At 38.0% G+C, this 16,836-nt stretch overlaps 1 protein-coding gene across 1 annotated transcript; it reads left to right on the forward strand.

Moving 5' to 3' along the window:
- The first annotated feature begins 90 nt into the window (after positions 1-90).
- LOC133523698 (cysteine sulfinic acid decarboxylase) lies at positions 91-14,239 on the forward strand. Its single transcript, XM_061859377.1, has 4 exons — positions 91-512; positions 891-1,184; positions 11,061-11,428; positions 13,445-14,239. Exons 1-4 carry the CDS (start codon positions 249-251, stop codon positions 14,046-14,048), a joined length of 1,530 nt encoding a protein of 509 aa, XP_061715361.1. The 5' UTR covers positions 91-248; the 3' UTR covers positions 14,049-14,239.
- Positions 14,240-16,836: the final 2,597 nt, after the last annotated feature.

The following is a 16,836-nucleotide window of genomic DNA, read 5'->3' on the forward strand; positions in this document are numbered from 1 at the left end:
CATGCATCGAGCTACATCGTGGCTACATCTATTTGTCTACATTAATAGAGCGGCTAAAACATTTTAACCTTACAAAGTGAATTGACGTCGGTCAGTATTTAAGAAGGCTACGCAATCGGCCACGGGCTAAAACCGCTCAGCCGCTCGCGGCCGCTCGTCCATTCAAAATTAAATAAATGGTTTTATTTTAACTTTATCCTTCCGTAAATGAGACGGTTGAAAGTGAAGTGAAAGAAGATAGAACCACAATGCCTGCCGATTCAACCATCATCGCCGGTGAGGAGGAGAGACAGGACGATACACTTTTCCAGAGTACTGCGGTTAGGTCGAAGCATGAGGATTTCATTCGACGCGCAGTGGATCTGTTGGTGGATCGTGTGGTTTTCGGAAGGTCTTTGAGGACCTCGAAGGTGGTCGAGTGGGCTGCCCCGGATCAGATTAAGCAGGCGATCGATCTCAAGCCGCGAGAGGGACCGTTGAGCCACGACCAGCTGTTGGGGATCATAGCTGATGTGAGTGTACCTGTTTGTATAGTAGGATGTGAAACGTATACACTGAAAAAGGGTTATTAATAAAGTTGTATATTGTAATATATAATCAGACTCTCATAGAAATATACAATTGTGATTTATTACAAAATATTTAGAGATTAAAGTAATCATAATATGAAATTAATCTGAGATCAAATTATTTAAATTTAGACAAAACTAAAATTTACATAAACATAATACATCTCTAATAGTAATATTTCAATTTACCGACATTGTATTCGAATCCTTAAGGGTAATTTCAAATCTAATTTATTTATGAGAAATTGTTGCATGAGAACCCGTTCAAATGGTCTTATTTTGAAGAAATCAAATAATTTCAATTGTTACATTTGGTAACAGGTTGCCCGCTATTCGGTGAACACGGCACACCCTTACTTCGTCAACCAGCTGTTCTCGTCCGTAGACCCCTACGGTTTAATCGGCCAGTGGTTGACGGATGCCCTCAATCCCAGCGTTTACACATACGAAGTTGCCCCTGTTTTTACTTTGATGGAGGAAGATGTCCTCCGCGAGATGAGGAGGTTCGTGGGCTGGGCCAATGGGGAAGGAGACGGGATATTTTGTCCTGGAGGATCCATTGCTAACGGATACGCTATTAGCTGCGCTCGATACTTCTTTTTCCCGGAAACGAAGGTACGTAAAAAATAGATTTAAATAAAAAGTGATAAAACCTGTAATGAAAATAATTTTGATAAGTTCAATGACGTGTAAAATGTACCATGTGTGTATCAGTGTGTATGTGCAAAAATTAATTTCCTTGTATAATATGGATATTACGGCCACAATTAATGAGTTTTACATTCTAATATGCGATTTTCTAGTACCTGACTGAAATCGCAACTTAATAGGAAAATTGACTGTGAGGTATGTACACCGGAACATTTATTTGAATACAGTGCCGGATTAAGATATTTTGATGCCCTAAGCATTTCTAGACCATGGTGCCCCCTCATCAAGATTACATTGAATTTTCTTAGTAAATTGAGTGACGTTTATTGCCGCATTACTGCTGAGAATAGAATTTTCAACGCAGTAATGTTCCAACAGTAGGTAAGTGCTTCGCATAAGGCATCCAAATTAGTTGACTTGGCCTCCGGCCTTATGCGAAGCACTTACCTACTGTGTAAGCGAGGACGTAAGACAGGCCGTACTCCGCACAGGGTTTTGCAACCTCTAGAGTTTTCTTGCGAAGCAGTAGGGGCTTAGCCATTGGCCATTGGTTCTTGTCGTTGACGTTTCAAGGACGTTGTCCCCATGGTCTCTGAGAAGACTGGGTAAAGTCGACATCATTATCTTGACGTTGGAGGTAATTTTAGAACTTAATTAAACGCGGTTAAGTCCCGTTTTTTTAAATAATAATGTGTCACAATTAGGCCAATGAAATTAGATTTTTTCGAATTCGGTCCTAAAAATGCGTGTAATCCGAGTTTGCTCCATCCCAGGAGGTGTGCATAAATGTTTCCTCTTTTTCGGTTTTTTTGCTTGTAAATCGTAAACGGTACGTCCGTTGGAAAAATTGTTCTAATTATGATTAAAATTGATATCTGAGGTTCCGAAATGTAAAATTCTTGCAATAAAATTGATTGATTCATTGAAGATATCTTAATATGTATTCGTAGTAAATTGTAAAAAAAAGATCGTCATTTTTAGGGTTCCGTAGCCAAATGGCAAAAAACGGAACCCTTATAGATTCGTCATGTCCGTCTGTCTGTCCGATTCTGTCACAGCCACTTTTTTCCGAAACTATAAAAGCTATACTGTTCAAACTTGGTAAGTAGATGTATTCTATGAACCGCATTATGATGTTTACACAAAAATAGAAAAAAAACAATAAAATTTGGGGGTTCCCCATACTTAGAACTGAAACTCAAAAATCTTTTTTCATCAAACCCATACGTGTGGGGTATCTAGGGATAGGTCTTCAAAAATTATATTTAGGTTTCTAATATCATTTTTTTCTAAACTGAATAGTTTGCGCGAGAGACACTTCCAAAGTGAAAAAATGTGTGTCCCCCCACCTGTAACTTCTAAAATAACAGAATGAAAAATCTAAAAAAAATATATGATATACATTACCATGCAAACTTCCAACGAAAATTGGTTTGAACCAGATCTAGTAAGTAGTTTTTTTTAATACATCATAAATGACGGAACCCTTCATGGGCGAGTCCGACTCGCACTTGGCCGCTTTTTTATTTTTGGTATAATCATGTAATAATCCGAAAACGCCTTACAAGTGTCTGATCCACCAAGTGCTATGGTTTGGCAATCCAAAGGAAAAAATATCTCCTAGGGATCCAAAAAGGTATATATATTGGGATGGAGCAAACTCGGATTACACGCATTTAAGACCAAATGAAAATATTAAAACAATTTCCAGTTTGCTGGGAATTAATTCCTCAATACGCTATTTTTCGATCTAATTTGATTGGCTTAAATCGTGAAAGTTTAAAATCAGTGTTTTTAAAAGTAAAGGCCGAGCTTTCCATAAGGCTGAACGCGCGGAGCGTTCGATCGGCGCTTACGGATAGGCCAAAGGTCGAGCTGGAAGAAAGCCAGCCTTGAATTTGACCAATGACGAGGTGTGAATGGCTGGACGTCCGGAGCGGCCGATCGCGGCGCGTTAACATACAATACAACCAATGGCGAAGTGTGAGCAAGGCAGAAGGCCCTGCTGCGAGAGAGAACTTGGATTTGGATCCATGGCCAAGTGAAAGTGAGGCAGTTTGCATAAAATAGAAGGCCGTCGCATAAGACTTAATGCCGAACTGCAAAAGAGTGGCTTGAAATCGAACCTATGTAATCACGGTTCTCCTACTGCTCGGCCTTTGGCTTAACTCGAAAGCGCAACTTGATAAGATACTTTTGGTTGTAACACTTTGACAATTAGATCGCAGGATCACGGCTCTGCAGAAACTCGGCCTGGCCGACACATCTGGCGTGCAAGAGAGCAAAATTCGCTTCAAAATCGGTAATCTACGTCGAGAAAATCGGTTGGCCACAAGCCCGACGGTAAGATTTTTTGGCCATGAGCTTTGAGGGCCTCCGCGTAAGGTTGGAGATGTGCTTACGTGTCCTCACTCTCTTACGACCCTTCGTTATTAGATGGGTACACACGTATCAAAAAGTTTCGTGTACATAAGTACTACACTACGACTGCGATGCTGATGCAGCCTGTGCGTTTTTTTCCCTACGATTTTGGTGCCCCCCTTAGACGTGGTGCCCTAAGCAAGTGCTTATTTTGCTTAATGGTTAATCCGGCACTGTTTGAATACATAACCTCTCGCTCTAAAAGCACATTCTATAAGTTAGACGTAAGAGTGCTCGTTACTGTCTGTAGTAATATCATCTTTAAACTTGCGTCAATAGAGGTGACAGCAAGGTGTCATCTAATGGACATTAGGATGTCAATCTCTAGAACGTTTACCTTACATACCATCGTAGTTTACAGAATAGTCAAATTACATAAAATATATATAAATAAAAATTTCGAGTTTAGCCCAAAAAGGTATGCAGTTTTCAGTTGACGAATAACCTCGATATACAAAACAAAAATTTTGAGCGACACATCTGTCAATGCATTTCCCTGGTGCCGCATTTTTGTTTATCCATGGTGTGGAAATCACTAGCATGAATTGCTGACACGCTTCGTCAACTGGACAGCCAAATCATAGAAAAAAGCGGCCAAGTGCGAGTCGGACTCGCCCATGAAGGGTTCCTTTATGACGTATTAAAAAAAACTACTTAAACTACTAGATCTCGTTCAACATTTTACCACTTTGGACACACATTTTACCACTTTGGTAGTGTCTCTCGCGCAAACTATTCACTTTAGAAAAAAATTATATTAGGAACCTAATTATCATTTTTGAAGACCTATCCATAGATACCCCACACGTATGGGTTAAAAAAAAATATTTTTTTTTAATTTTATGACGTATTAAAAAAAACTACTCACTAGATCTCGTTCAAACCAATTTTCGTTAGAAGTTTGCATCGTAATGTATATCATATATTTTTTTTAGATTTTTCATTCTGTTATTTTAGAAGTTACAGGGGGGGACACACTTTTTTTCACTTTGGAAGGTTCTCTCGCGCAAACTATTCAGTTTAGAAAAAAATGATATTCGAAACCTTAATATCATTTTTGAAGACCTATCCATAGATACCCCACATGTATGGGTATGATGAAAAAAAATTTTTTTTTTTAATTTCATGACGTATTAAAAAAAAAACTACTTACTAGATCTCGTTCAAACCAATTTTCGGTGGAAGTTTACATGGCAATTATTATTATTGTAGTTTGTGGGCCTTTGAATGCCACGTCGACCAGGCATTGGTCTATTGTGACAGCCCTTTAAAGTTCATTACTGATGCCCGTTGAATCCAGGAAATTCCAGATTCTTTGGGCCGTAATGTTCTGTACCTCATAGGGTTGCAATACGCGCGCCCTAGGTGGGTACTTCTTTTTGACATTAGTGGTCCACAGGAGCAGAGAATGTGCATTGCAGTCTCCTCTGACTCATGGCAGAACCTGCATGTCGCGTCTTGTTTCTTTCCAATTTGAAACATGTGTTTGTTCAATTTACAGTGTCCAGTCAAAATTCTGGTCACCGCGCAGGCTTTGTGTCTTTTGAGCCCTAGAAGCTCCCTAGCATTTTTGCTGTTGAACCCTTTGATTAGAGCTTTCGAGTGTTCTTGTCCTTTTACGAACTTCCACCAATCGTTTGCCCTTATTTTTTCTAAATTGCTGAGCAGTGAATATGCATCCCGTTTTGTGATTCCACAGAACGGTTCTGGGCCGACCAGGGGTGTGTCTGCGCCCTTTCTAGCAAGTTCGTCCGCTTCTTCGTTTCCGTTAATGTCGGAGTGCCCTGGTACCCATCTAAGTGTGACTTTGTTGGAGTTTGCCAGTGCATTGAGGTTTGTTTTACAGTTCTGGACTAGTTTTGAGTTTGACTCAAGGGATTCTAGTGCCAGCAGAGCAGTCTGGCTGTCTGAGTTGATGTAGATATGTTGGTGTCGTAGGTTTTTATCCAGGTTAATCTCCGCACATTTGTTGATGGCGTAGACTTCAGCCTGGAAGATTGAGGCCTGTGTGCCCATGCTGACGCTGGCTCTGAGCTTAGGTCTCTCACCATAGATCCCACATCCTACATCAATGCCCTTCTTGGAACCATCCGTGTACCAAATATGGCTTCCCTCTTCGACGAACATTTGGTTGTTGGTCCATTTGTCTCTAGGAGGTATTTCTACTGTGTACAGTTTATTAAACTGACATTCAGTGTGCGTGTCATCGGTGGGCATGCTAAGGGTTCTATTTGCAAAAACCCAGGCCTTTATTTTGGTTAATGCTTGAGAGCGCCATTTTGGCCTGTTTAGCGTGCATATTCTGTAGACGTATTGCTTAGCCTCCTTTTGCACCTGCAAGTGGAGTGGTATAATATCGAGCAGTGCGTCTAAGGCCGCCCCCGGTGTCGAGGAGAAGGCGCCTGTTGCTGTTAAACATGCCGTGCGCTGCAGGCTGTTTAGAGTTTCTATTGCCGTCTTTTGGTTGGTTTTGTTACACCAGACTGCGGAGGCGTAGGTAATTATGGGCCTCACAACCGCTGTGTATAACCACATAGCAATTTTGGGTCTTATGCCCCATCTTGCTCCTGCCATTCGACAGCATGACCACATGGCCATTTTCGCTTTTTGTATAATATTTCTTAGGTGAGGGTTCCAAGTTAACTTTTGGTCGAAAGTGACCCCTAGGTACTTGACCTCGTCTGAGAATGGTATTATTTGTCCATTAAGTCTTGGTTCTGTGAGCTTTTCGAGCTTTCGTTTCCTTGTGAATGGTACTATTACAGTCTTGCTCGGATTAATGGACAAGTCATTTTCTCTACACCATTTGAATATTGTGTTTAGAGCTCCTTGCATTAGGTTTGATATTGTGTGGAGGCAAGGGCCTTTGATGATGACTACAAGGTCGTCGGCATATCCTTGTGTGTCATAGTCTTGGCCTGACATAATTGCAAGAAGTTGGTCCACTGCCAGGGTCCATAATAGAGGGGAAAGAACGCCTCCTTGTGGGCACCCTTTTGTGGTATAAAATTCATGCTCTATAGTATTGAGGGTCAGAGTGGCTACTCTGTTCGAGAGCATGCTATGTACCCATCTGGTGGTGGTTTCGTCAACACCCTTTGATTTCATACCATTAAGTATGGTCTCTGTGGGTGTATTGTCGAAAGCACCCTCTACATCAAGGAACGCACATAGAGCGGTTTGCTTGTCCTCTAGGGTTTTCTGCACCTTGTCAACCAGGTCAAGTAGGGCAGCATGGCATGGCAATGTATATCATATATTTTTTTTAGATTTTTCATTCTGTTATTTTAGAAGTTACGGGGGGGGGGGGGACACACATTTTACCACTTTGGAAGTGTCTCTCGCGCAAACTATTCATTTTAGAAAAAAATTATATTAGAAACCTCAATATCATTTTTGAAGACCTATCCATAGATACCCCACACGTATGGGTTTGATGAAAAAAGATTTTTTGAGTTTCAGTTCTAAGAATGGGGAACCCCCAAAATTTATTGTTTTTTTTTCTATTTTTGTGTGAAAATCTTAATGCGGTTCATAGAATACATCCACTTACTAAGTTTGAACAGAACAGCTCTTATAGTTTCGGAAAAAAGTGGCTGTGACAGAATCGGACAGACAGACGGACATGACGAATCTATAAGGGTTCCGTTTTTTGCCATTTGGCTACGGAACCCTAAAAATACCATACAAGTAAATTCTATTACAATTTCATAGTTTATTTTCGAGTGCATTTTTTCTGAATGTTATCAATTTGTATTGTTTTATTATTTTGTAATAGACCACGATTTTGAATTACTTTAGGTTGCATATTTTAAATATTTAATCGGTTCATATTTGAATATGAATAAAATTACTGTCAGGAATTTCGAATTTAGATTGAAGCAAATGGACATCTACAGTAAATTACCGATTCCGACTGTTACTAATATTTATCCGTAGATTAATTATACCTCTTTCTCTAGTACAGTTTAAGGCTTGCAGATAAATAGTAGATTAGAATCAGACCAAGATAAGTTGGCAGCGATTTTGACAGCCTAGACAGTGCAGGTGTTATTTTAAACGTCAAACTTCAATGAAATTATGTGATCAATGAAATTATGTGTGGGGCAAAGTGATTTTTAATCCCGCGAGCTAAAATTGATACCCAAGCAAGCGAAAGTTTCAAGGTAATAGAGGTTAAACAAACTTTGCTGCCGTCGGAAACACAAAATTTTCCACCTCTCCATCACCAGAAAAATATTATTGGTGAAATATTATACATTTACAAATCGAATCCAAATGACCTTTATTAAATATTTACCACTGAAAATCATCACTCGAAACAACATGAGGAAATTACTCAAAATTTGCATGAGATTATTTTGGTACTCTTGTGGATAAAATCCAACTTTCTCATCCGTTTTTGAAGAATTAAGAAAACTTTTACGATCTGGAGTAGACGTTGTGGTGAAAATATTTTGATATTAGCTTTTCCGAATCTTAAGATTTTAATATCTTCTCCTTCCTAGATATTCTCTTGTATCCAAGATGCAATTTCCCGCAATAAAACCAGTTTCTTTGATAAATTAAATGTCTGACAGTAACTGACAGTTGAAGAACCTATACCTATTTGACTCCCGGGCAATGCGAATGATAACAATTGATTTATTTATATGAATCCGTTATATAGTTTTTAAATTGTTTAGTAAAATAAAATAAATCGCATGTAGGATACCTAATGCCCAATTTTCCTTAATAATAAAAAAAAGTATAATGACCGCAATGGTTGACCAGACGTGACCAGACTATAAGTGCGTGGGAAACAAACGTTTGACGTCAGATGGAATTACAATGCTACTACATTGTGATACTGATGCTAATTAACTGCGATTTGGAACAATAATTCAAGTCGCTGCATTTATTTTGCATTATTATTACAGTCACTTAATTCGCTAGAATAAAGTCTTTACCCAATTATTAGACAACCAATCAGCCTTATCTGTAATCATTATGAGCCCGACTAAGATAAGTTGATTGCCGTTTTTGCAGGAAACCTATTCGGAGATTACCTTAACCCCGATATCCAATCGCGTGCTATACTTTGAAAACCTTGGGTTTACCGGATTATTTATTTAGTATCTGTTTTAAATTGTAAAGCGAGCCGGACAAGTTCCTGACTTCCGTAACTGCATGTAGTGTTGGATGTGTGGTGTCAAGGGCGCTTAATGTTGAAATACCTTAATTAATGTTGTTCTTCTGTCTTTGTACGTTATATGATAGGTATATCGTTATTTTTTGTCAATTTTACACAGACCTAACTAATCCCACAGTAAGCCATAGAAAACATACTCATCTAGGAACCAATATTTGGGATAAATATACAAATAAACGCCCTGTCCATGATTCGAACCACGGGCCTCATACTTCGCAGGCAGGGTCAATACCGATTAGGCTAGGAAGCCGTCGGGCTAGGAGTTTGCTGGTACTTCACAGTTCAATTCAACAAATACCTGCTGTTAAGTTACTGTTTATTATCTATAGGTACAAATCCATATATGTATATTATATATTAAGGGATGGCGTGTGTATCACGAAAAGTTGGGCAAATGGGTAAAACAATATAAATCATCAGTATCAGATTTATATATATATATATATATATATATATATATATATATATATATATATATATATATAAATTATAATAAAGAAACTCTCACCATGCCTGTCACGTTCCAACAGGTATGTAAGTGCGAAAGTGACGGGTATAGTGACAGGCGATGAAAATGGAACCATGCTGCCACCGCAGCTAACCACTTGCGTCTTGCCACGTAGTTGCGCGAAGCGCAGCCGCCCATAGCAAAGTACGGACGCTAAGAACGAAGAAATTCGTGCATTGACCCGCCTGTTCCTATCTCTATCGCACGCGCATAGTTATATTGCTGTCCCACTTGCACAGTGTCATTGACCGCCGCCATCATGGACGGGACAGCAATATGTTAATAGCACCAATCATGGGACATTTAAGAGAAAATTTGGAGTATTTTCGATATTTCATCGACATCTGAAAAATTTGTTTTAAAAGTTGAATGTCCAATTCGTCCTTTATATATTCTATGTATTTAATGAAAGCTACTGCAATTGGTTTTAATATTATTAACCAATTAAAACTATGGTTTTTTGCTCCAAATATGGGATGTATGGGGTCATTAATTCTCAAATTAACAAATATCAATGAAAAATTAAATTTATGCAGCTCTTTGGCTCTTGTTTATGGTAAAATGTTGCCAGCGATTAAAAACGGATGGTAAATACTTGTCTTACAGGATTTGTCTATACCATTCCATTACTGATTCCTGTTCCATTATAGGGGTGTTTACTATATAACAGCAATTCAATAAAAAATATCGACTTGCAACAACTCTATTAGAAGAAATATCTGGGCTATTACTGCGAAAATCGAAGTTCGTCAATTGGGGGCATTCTTCTCTTTCACTCTAATTACGTCTTAGTGATAGTAAAAGAGAAAGATCCCGGCAATTTCTAATCTTTCGCTTGCTTGGGTATCAATATTTACACAAGCAACAACTTTGCCCCCTTGTAAAACACATAGGTAACTATTAAAAATCACATTAAAAAAGGTAACAGTGAATAAATGTACGTATTCTTGTCTATAATGTTTACTTTTATTTTATTTTTTACAATGAATTAAATAAGTACGTTGAATAAATAGAATAGCCATAGGTACATATTTGATATAAAAAAACCTCTTCATAACTATTATCTAAACATTCATTCATATTTTAATGAAAAAAGTACAATAGTGGTGGGTGCCTATAATTAAAAAAAAAATGCCAACGGACCTAAGATGGCCTTACCTTAGTATTGCGATTTTGCGCAATCTCTGACCTCGTACAGGTAAACAGATCCCTCGTAAGTCGTAATTATGCATTAATGAGAGTTCGTTGACCTTACGCCGCCGGTTTATGCAACAATCGTAACTCGAAAGGGTCAATGGCATAAATATGTAGATATTGTATTTATATTTTGCGAATTATGAGGTGTGGTATTTGAGTAACCTTGAGGTTTACTAATTTTTAATAGATATGTCGCAATAATTTGGTTAAATTAGCAAGTTAATTAGAAGCTTAGGCCGTTCATTAAAGATTATTCCAGTACCTATTTAATAATAGCAGTTTAATAAGTAGAAATCTGGGTCTCTTGACGGAAATAGCGAAAAGGCGATTTGACGTGACAGTGTGGAGTGCAAGAACAATGTTATATTCTCATATTTTAATTTGCGTAATTATTTACTTCTGAAGCTACGATTCGTTATCTTTACTCTCTATCAACTGAGACTTGGGTCAGTTGCAATATAAGTTAGTCTAATGAATATGCACCTACGCTCGTGAAATTTATTTTAAAAACGTTAATTCACAGAGCAAAGGAGTGTACGCCGTTCCACGCCTGGTTCTATTCACCTCGGAGCTGGCGCACTATTCCACAAAGAAGCTGGCTGCTTTCATGGGCATCGGCTCCGACAACTGTATCCTCGTCAAAACCGACAATCTTGGCAAAATCGATGTTAATGATTTGGAGAAGAAAATAGAAGAAGCTATTGAAGATGGAGCCACTCCGTTTTTGGTCACCGCTACAGCTGGTACTACAGTGTATGGCGCCTTCGATCCGCTGCTGCCGATTTCGGCTCTGTGCAAGAAGTATAACATTTGGTTGCATGTGGATGCTGCGTGGGGTGGAGGAGCCTTGATGTCGAAGAAGCACCGGTATCTGCTCAATGGAATTGAGCTGTAAGTCTACCTGTTATGGTCACTTTGCAAATTGGGGTGACCCTGAATCTACTATAAACATCTTAAATTTAGATGATTATTTCTAGTTTATTACAATGTTATATGCCATTTAATGGCCATACGGCCTTTAGACTCCATTTTATAAAAATCCGTAAGATCTTATTTATAGGTAAGGTATTAACAAAATTAGTTAAATTTATCGTTTTCAAACCCAGTCTCACTCGATTCTTCAGTTACCTACTACCTAAGTTGTGTAGATCAGTATTCTTTTTTATAAACTATTATTTTTAAAACGAATACACTGCTTACTTTAACTCCTCTAACATTCATGTTTCATTGATAAAATATTAGCTGTTTGAGTCTGTAGTAATCCTAACAATAACACATGGCTTTTTTTAAACCCCGGTTCAGCCTAGCTCTGGAAATTGAAAAGCGACAGAGAGAGAATTGATAGGAATAATATTCAGAGCTCACAATGCAAAAGCACAGGATTGCTATTTCCATTGCTTATCGAGTATATAGATTCAGATGTTCATTAAATATACCAGTGTCTCTTTTATTATAGTACAATCTTAAATTAATTAAGTTTTAGTAGTGACTGCTTACCGGACACACATAGGCAGGCCTCAATAAGGCAGATCAATAATCTGTTCAAGATCGAGAAAACAAAATACAATAGCCAGTGATAACTAACTTTGATATGTTCGCTGTTCGCATTAGTCGCTCAGATAAAGGTGCCATTCGTATGTCGATTATCTCAGTGCTGCTGGAGCAACGCAATTAATCAATGAAATCGATAAGCAGATCTCCCATTACCTGCTGCCCCAATGCTGCGCCTGCAGCGCTGCAGCAGTAACGCTGCTTCAGCCGCCATCCGATTGTCACCTTAAGATTTGAGGATCTCACTTCACTGGTACCGTCAGGCGGCCGTTAGTTAACCAATGGAAACAACGGTTCTCCGAAGTCGGGACACAGACAAACGAGTGGCAGCGCAAATGAAAATTGACGGCATTGCCCGAACGCGGGCTGCCACTTCATGCGCAATCAATTCCCGTGGAAACGATTACGATGCGCTTTTAAAGTTTTTTGACAGTCTGTTTTTGCACATTTTTTGGAATCGAGTAGAAGCTCAATGAAATTGAGATTCGTTCGTTGTAAAACATATATCGTACTATAACCGCCCATAGGCGACCGAGAATAAATCATAATGAATTGACTTGTATTTACTAGGACTAATACTTAGGTTATTATAGAAAAACCTACAAATAATTGACTATTATATTGATTGTTATCATAAGCTACCTTCTTCTTCTTTAAAAAAATGGCTTCCATAAAATTTGTGATGAAGTCGCCAATATCAAAAGTGTGCTCTTAGAGTGATGAAGTGATAGCTGAACTTTACAAATAGTCACGATGGATTACCGGGTGTTGACTAAGGAATAGTTAAATGCGTTTCAAGGTTAAATTCCTCATTACCTGCACATTTCTACGTTACTTAACTGCATAGTAAGCTATCAATATTACAATTTAACAACATTAATGAGCAATAAACAAAACAAAATATTTCCAAGAGGACTTCGTCATTTTAAGTAATGCATGCAATACAATGTTTAATAGAAATCTCATAAGCTACCTAATTTATATTGTTTGATATAGAGAGAAACCTTTGTTGCTTTTCGACCAATATTTACGTTGTTGACCTATCTAAATGTTAATTCAACTGCAATACCTTGAATTTTGTCACATATAAATAACATTTAATAGGGATAAAGCTGACCTTTAACACAACGCTCTTGTGCTAACATATCCACATTAATAATGCTAAATAGCTTTATAATATGGATAACATATTAACGGTTAACTGTTTCTAAATAGCCTTGATTTTAAATAGCCTTAAAAAAGTAATCCCTAATGATATATTATATTATATTTATATTAACATATATCTGTACTCTGAAGGAATACTTGTGCGATAAAAGGCATTGTTGTAAATGTGTAAATGTTTTCCGATTCCAGGGCGGACTCGGTGACGTGGAACCCTCATAAGCTCTTGGCGGCCCCGCAACAATGCTCGACATTTCTAATTCGACACAAGAACGTACTCAAAGAGGGACACTCTTGCAATGCCAAGTACCTCTTTCAGAAGGACAAATTCTACGACACTTCCTACGACACGGGCGACAAACACATACAGTGCGGACGGAGGGCCGACGTACTCAAATTCTGGTTCATGTGGAAAGCGAAAGGCACCGACGGTCTCGAGAAACATATCGACAAGATTTTCGACAACGCCAAATTCTTCCTTGACCACATCCGGCAACGCGATGGCTTCCGGCTTGTTATCGAACAACCTGAGTGCACTAACGTCATGTTCTGGTACGTACCGCAATGTCTGCGAGGTCGCGAAAACGACCCAGATTACAAAGAAAGGTTGCACAAGGTTGCACCGAAAATAAAGGAGCGAATGATAAAGGAAGGAAGTATGATGGTCACGTACCAGCCGCAAGGTGATTTTGCCAATTTCTTCCGTATTGTTTTCCAAAACTCTGCTCTAGACCACAAGGATATGGTTTACTTTGCGAACGAGTTCGAGCGGCTCGGTAAAGATATCGTGGTTTAAATTCGGATTCAATTATCTTTTTCGAATTAGTTCCGTTATCTATGAAGTGTAATGTTGTACAAATATTGCGTCATGGCCTGTGATTAAATCTAAAATTAATTTATATTCGTCTATATTGAAATATTGTTTAGACGTGACTATGTTATAGAGATTTAGAATAGTGTCTATAAATAAAACGAAGTTTATGAAAAGTTGTAAAATAGTTTTATTGTAACCAAAAAGGAACTCATTAGTAGACAAGTTATAGTCGTTTAATTATATAATATTCGCTGGATATGTTACGCACAACTGAATCTACAAGTACAGTACGAGTGTACGCATAAGTACGATTGAATTCAGCATTCAGAATCTGAAATATTATTAAAAAAAATTCTGAACTTCCTACTTACTAAAACACAATTGGAAAATGGGGGAATTATTTATAAAATGCTTCTCGTATAAATAGTAGAATGGATAATATTTGAATGAATGACGTGATATAAAAACCGGGACAAGTGCGAGTCGGACTCGTTCACCGAGGGTTCCGTACAAATTTAACTTATTTTTTAAATGTGTAGTTTTACAAATATATAGTTTTGAGATTTTTCCTTGTATTTGTAGTATAAGACGACATTACTTCCCAAATTTCATAGTTCTAGGTCAAGGGGAAGAACCCTATACATTTTAATTCCTCAAGTGTCAAAATATATGCTCTTTGCGGCATAAATAGCCTTTTTTTAAAAGTAAACTTAGAAATTTGGTTTTTTCTTAGCTTCAAGGGACCGTGGACCAAAGAATATGGTTTTAATTTCAACTCGATACCTCTACGCGCTCCCGAGATAAAGGGTCTTGACAGACGGACGGACGAACGGACAAGAAAGTGATCCTACAAGGGTTCCGTTTTTTCCTTTTGTGGTAAGGAACACTAAAAACACCAGGAATGACACCTAACTAGACTGGTTTAGGTATTGTGTTTGTAACATGGTAATTTCGTCAAAATAGAAGGTCTAGGAGTTTCTTGCTCGGTTCTTGATTTGCAACTTACCAGGTTAACAATTAATAAAATTACAGCAAATCGTTTAAACATTTTCTCGTCTAAATTGTTGATAACGTGTCCCAATCAGATTCTAATTTATCCAATGCACCTTACAGTAAACTTGTCATGTAATCAATTTGACACGGATAGTCGTTGATCAATGTACGGTTGCGGGTAATTTGCAAGCTGCATGTTAACAAGGGAGCCATCCATATGTCAATTCGACGTGCACTCAAACAATATGCACACGCTAGTTTTGCATATTGTATTACTAAATCATTTACCTAGCGGGCAAACGTGGTCAAGTCACTTCTGAGAATATATTTGGTTCGATTAGAGGAGCGGCATTGAAATTGAACCATCTATGATTGATTTGAGATTGATCCTTCTATATATCGGCCGATTTGTATTAATATCAAATGAATATAATCGGTTTGTGAAATTGTGAAGCGGTGGTGGCCGAGTGGATATGACGTCCGACTTTCGATCCGGAGGTCGCGGGTTCAAATCCTGGCTCGTACCAATGAGTTTTTCGGAACTTATGTACGAAATATCAGTTGATATTTACCACTAGCTTTTTCGGTGAAGGAAAACATTGTGAGGAAATTTGCATACATCTGCAAAGAAATTCAAAGGTGTATGTGAAGTCCCCAATCCGCATTGGGCTAGCGTGGGGACTATAACCGAAGCCCTTTCGCGCATGAGAGGAGGCCTGTGCCCAGCAGTGGGACGTATATAGGCTGAATTATTATATATATGTGAAATTTGACCTCCTCCCCTGAAGCCCTGGATATTTTGATATTATGTATGTTTTAAATAAAACTGAATATAAAAAAATGCCACAACCGAATATAGACCTTCTTCCTAGAATTTTAACTGTCGTGAATCATTCGTCGCGCGACATGTTTCTGAGAGCCAGGGGTCTCCATTTTCATGCATTCTAACAGTTCACGAGGAGCGTCCATGATATAGCGCGCTAAAATTAGCTTAAGCCTCGCCCTTCTTGGAATTTAAGTCGGATAAAAACAAAGTGGCCTAGTATAGTGTATAGGTACATTGTACATTGTGTTTTGTTAAATAAATAAATAAATAAAAATTGCCCTACGTGCCTAAGTTGGTCACAAAAAAACAATAATAATATACCTCTTTGCTTTTTGCTTTTAATTAGCCTTCTGTTTTACTTGTAACTTGAAAAACCCGCTGCCCTAGCGGGTGCATGTGGTGGGACAAATTGCTTATTTGAGAGTTCGCAGCTGCTAAATAGTATGAAGATATCATCTCATGAATGTTCATATCTTCATCTGTGCGTTGGCTTCGCTTTTATCTCCTCCACCAATTATTTCACACATAGCCAATATTTGACGGTAAATTACCATATTTATCGAGGTTTGAATGAGTTGTGATTTTGCATACATTCTAGGTAAGATGAGTCACATCGAAAATAGATTTACCGAATTATTACGTACATCTTATGATATCTAATAGGTGCAATGTAAATTCATTGTTCATTAGATACAACAACAATGTTTATTGTCACAGATTTTTCAGAGTAAAGATCGTGTCATCCACGATAACGCGCAGATTTGTCAAATCTAACCTTTAATAACATGACATTAGGAGTCAAGGCATGTGTTGTCGTGATGACATGATCTATACATCAAGACGTAATTAGAAATGTATTGAAGTACTCACATACAAAACTACTGCCTTTACGGTTCTTAGATTAGGTATTTATAGGTAAAATATTTAAGGCATATTAAAAAAAAACAGATA

Source organism: Cydia pomonella, chromosome 12, assembly GCF_033807575.1.
Source record: "Cydia pomonella isolate Wapato2018A chromosome 12, ilCydPomo1, whole genome shotgun sequence".
NCBI lineage: Eukaryota > Metazoa > Arthropoda > Insecta > Lepidoptera > Tortricidae > Cydia > Cydia pomonella.